Raw genomic sequence first — 1,643 nt, 5'->3', positions numbered from 1 at the left:
CGCGTGGTAGGCCGAATAGAGTGGGGCTGAGTCCAGATCCTGAGCAAGGCCGAGTTCGGGAATCTTGTAATGGGCTGCCAAAGCAAGCTCGGGCAGATCGCAGGCCGTTTCGTCACTGACTAGGCCGACAGTTTCGTCATCGTATATGATGACTGGAGAATCAAGCTCGCGGGAGGGCAATGGAGGGGAACTGGGCCAAGAGCAAGATCCTTCGCTGGAAGCGGATAGGTGCTCGTCGTCTTGGTCGACTATATTTGAGGGGACGGTGCGATCATTGATTTCGATTTCGAATTGTGTCTCGATAGGTGCCTTAGGGGAGAACTCGATTTCCTCACCAGCATCTTGATCGCTCTCTTGTTCGTATTTCTGGATTGTGATTTCCCCGGTCTCCATGGACTGACTCATCTCAACATCCACATCGAGGTAATTTTCACCCGAAAAGAATACCAGGGACGGAGCTGACTGGGAAGGCTTGGGAGGTTGGTCATCATCATTGTTGGCGACGTAGCGCAGAGGCGAGGGACGAGGATAGAATGCTTGGCCATGGGGCGATGGCGGGAGTATTTTGATGCCGTTAGGCACGTAGACGTCCTTCGGGACATCTGGCTCATTAGGCTCCTTGAGGCCCATTGCACCACGAGGAAAGAGGTGAATTGGTCCGAGCCAACGCTTGTAGAACTTCTCGCCACGTGCTCCACAAGGGTAGCCAATCCCGGCATCTAAGGGGACTTTGTAGACGTGTTGAACAGCACGCAGCAGGCTTGAAGCAATACGTGGAATATTGTTATCCGCCACATCGTCCCTGCAGGCGTTGATTGTCCACTTGATATCCTTGAAGATGCCAGGGGACACGGCCCAGCGGGCGACTTGAGGGGAGGTAGCGGTATCCGGGTCCCAAGAGGGCGTCTCTTCGGACCAGCCGGGATGGAAGATCTGACCGGCGCTTGAATTGTGGGAATGTTCTTCCTCGAGTGGAAGCGGGACTGGGGATGCGGGGTGGATGGTGTGCTCCATAATTGTATCCTCGGCGGAGATGACCTCGTTGGTGGGTGCGAGCTGGTAAGACTCCACGATGTCTGGGTTGGTATCGAAGTCGCCCTCGAGGAAGAATAGCTCGCTTTCAGTCGTCTTGGTGGATATGTCCATAGTGCACATTGCATCGCCCTAGATACCATGAGCATGAAGTTAGGTCTAGATAATACCAAAGCGGTAGAACTTACAGCATCTAAATCATCCTTAGTAGTGGACCCAGTGGAAACAAGATTCTCATACTCCTCCTCCCAGTCGAGCGTCCCGAACTGCTCGAGGCCCGCTGGAACAGGCATAGCAGCGAAAATGGACACTGTTTCGGCACGTAAGAGGCGACGGTGTGTTTATCGTGTGGGGGATTGTCGCAGACAGCTATTTGGCAAATGTGGTTTCCGGCAAGAAAGATGGTATTCCAAGACTTTGTTGAAGGTGTTCGTGTGTTTGCGGGAAGCGGGAGATTGGTGAAGAGGAGATGGTTGGATTTAGCCCAGAGATTCCTTTTGGGTTCATGTAAAATAAGTGGTTAAGCGTGGGTGCACGCGACCAGCGAATATATGTTTCTCCCGCGTGAAGCCCCCCCTCTATGAATTATGCACTTGACTCGCTAACGAAAC

General features: G+C 53.0%; 1 protein-coding gene across 1 annotated transcript; it reads right to left on the bottom strand.

Annotated features, from left to right (window-relative positions):
- Window positions 1-1,325, bottom strand: LTHEOB_13050 (Chromosome alignment-maintaining phosphoprotein 1; the record flags this gene model as incomplete). Its single annotated transcript, XM_035509986.1, has 2 exons — window positions 1-1,164; window positions 1,221-1,325. Coding segments are annotated over 2 exons (1,269 nt in total), but the record flags the coding sequence as incomplete, so codon positions are not given.
- Window positions 1,326-1,643: the final 318 nt, after the last annotated feature.

The sequence above is a fragment of the Lasiodiplodia theobromae genome (assembly GCF_012971845.1).
Source record: "Lasiodiplodia theobromae strain AM2As chromosome Unknown scaffold_134, whole genome shotgun sequence".
NCBI lineage: Eukaryota > Fungi > Ascomycota > Dothideomycetes > Botryosphaeriales > Botryosphaeriaceae > Lasiodiplodia > Lasiodiplodia theobromae.
The sequence above is the reverse complement of the archived record's forward strand: the minus strand, read 5'-3'. Positions and strand labels throughout refer to the sequence as shown.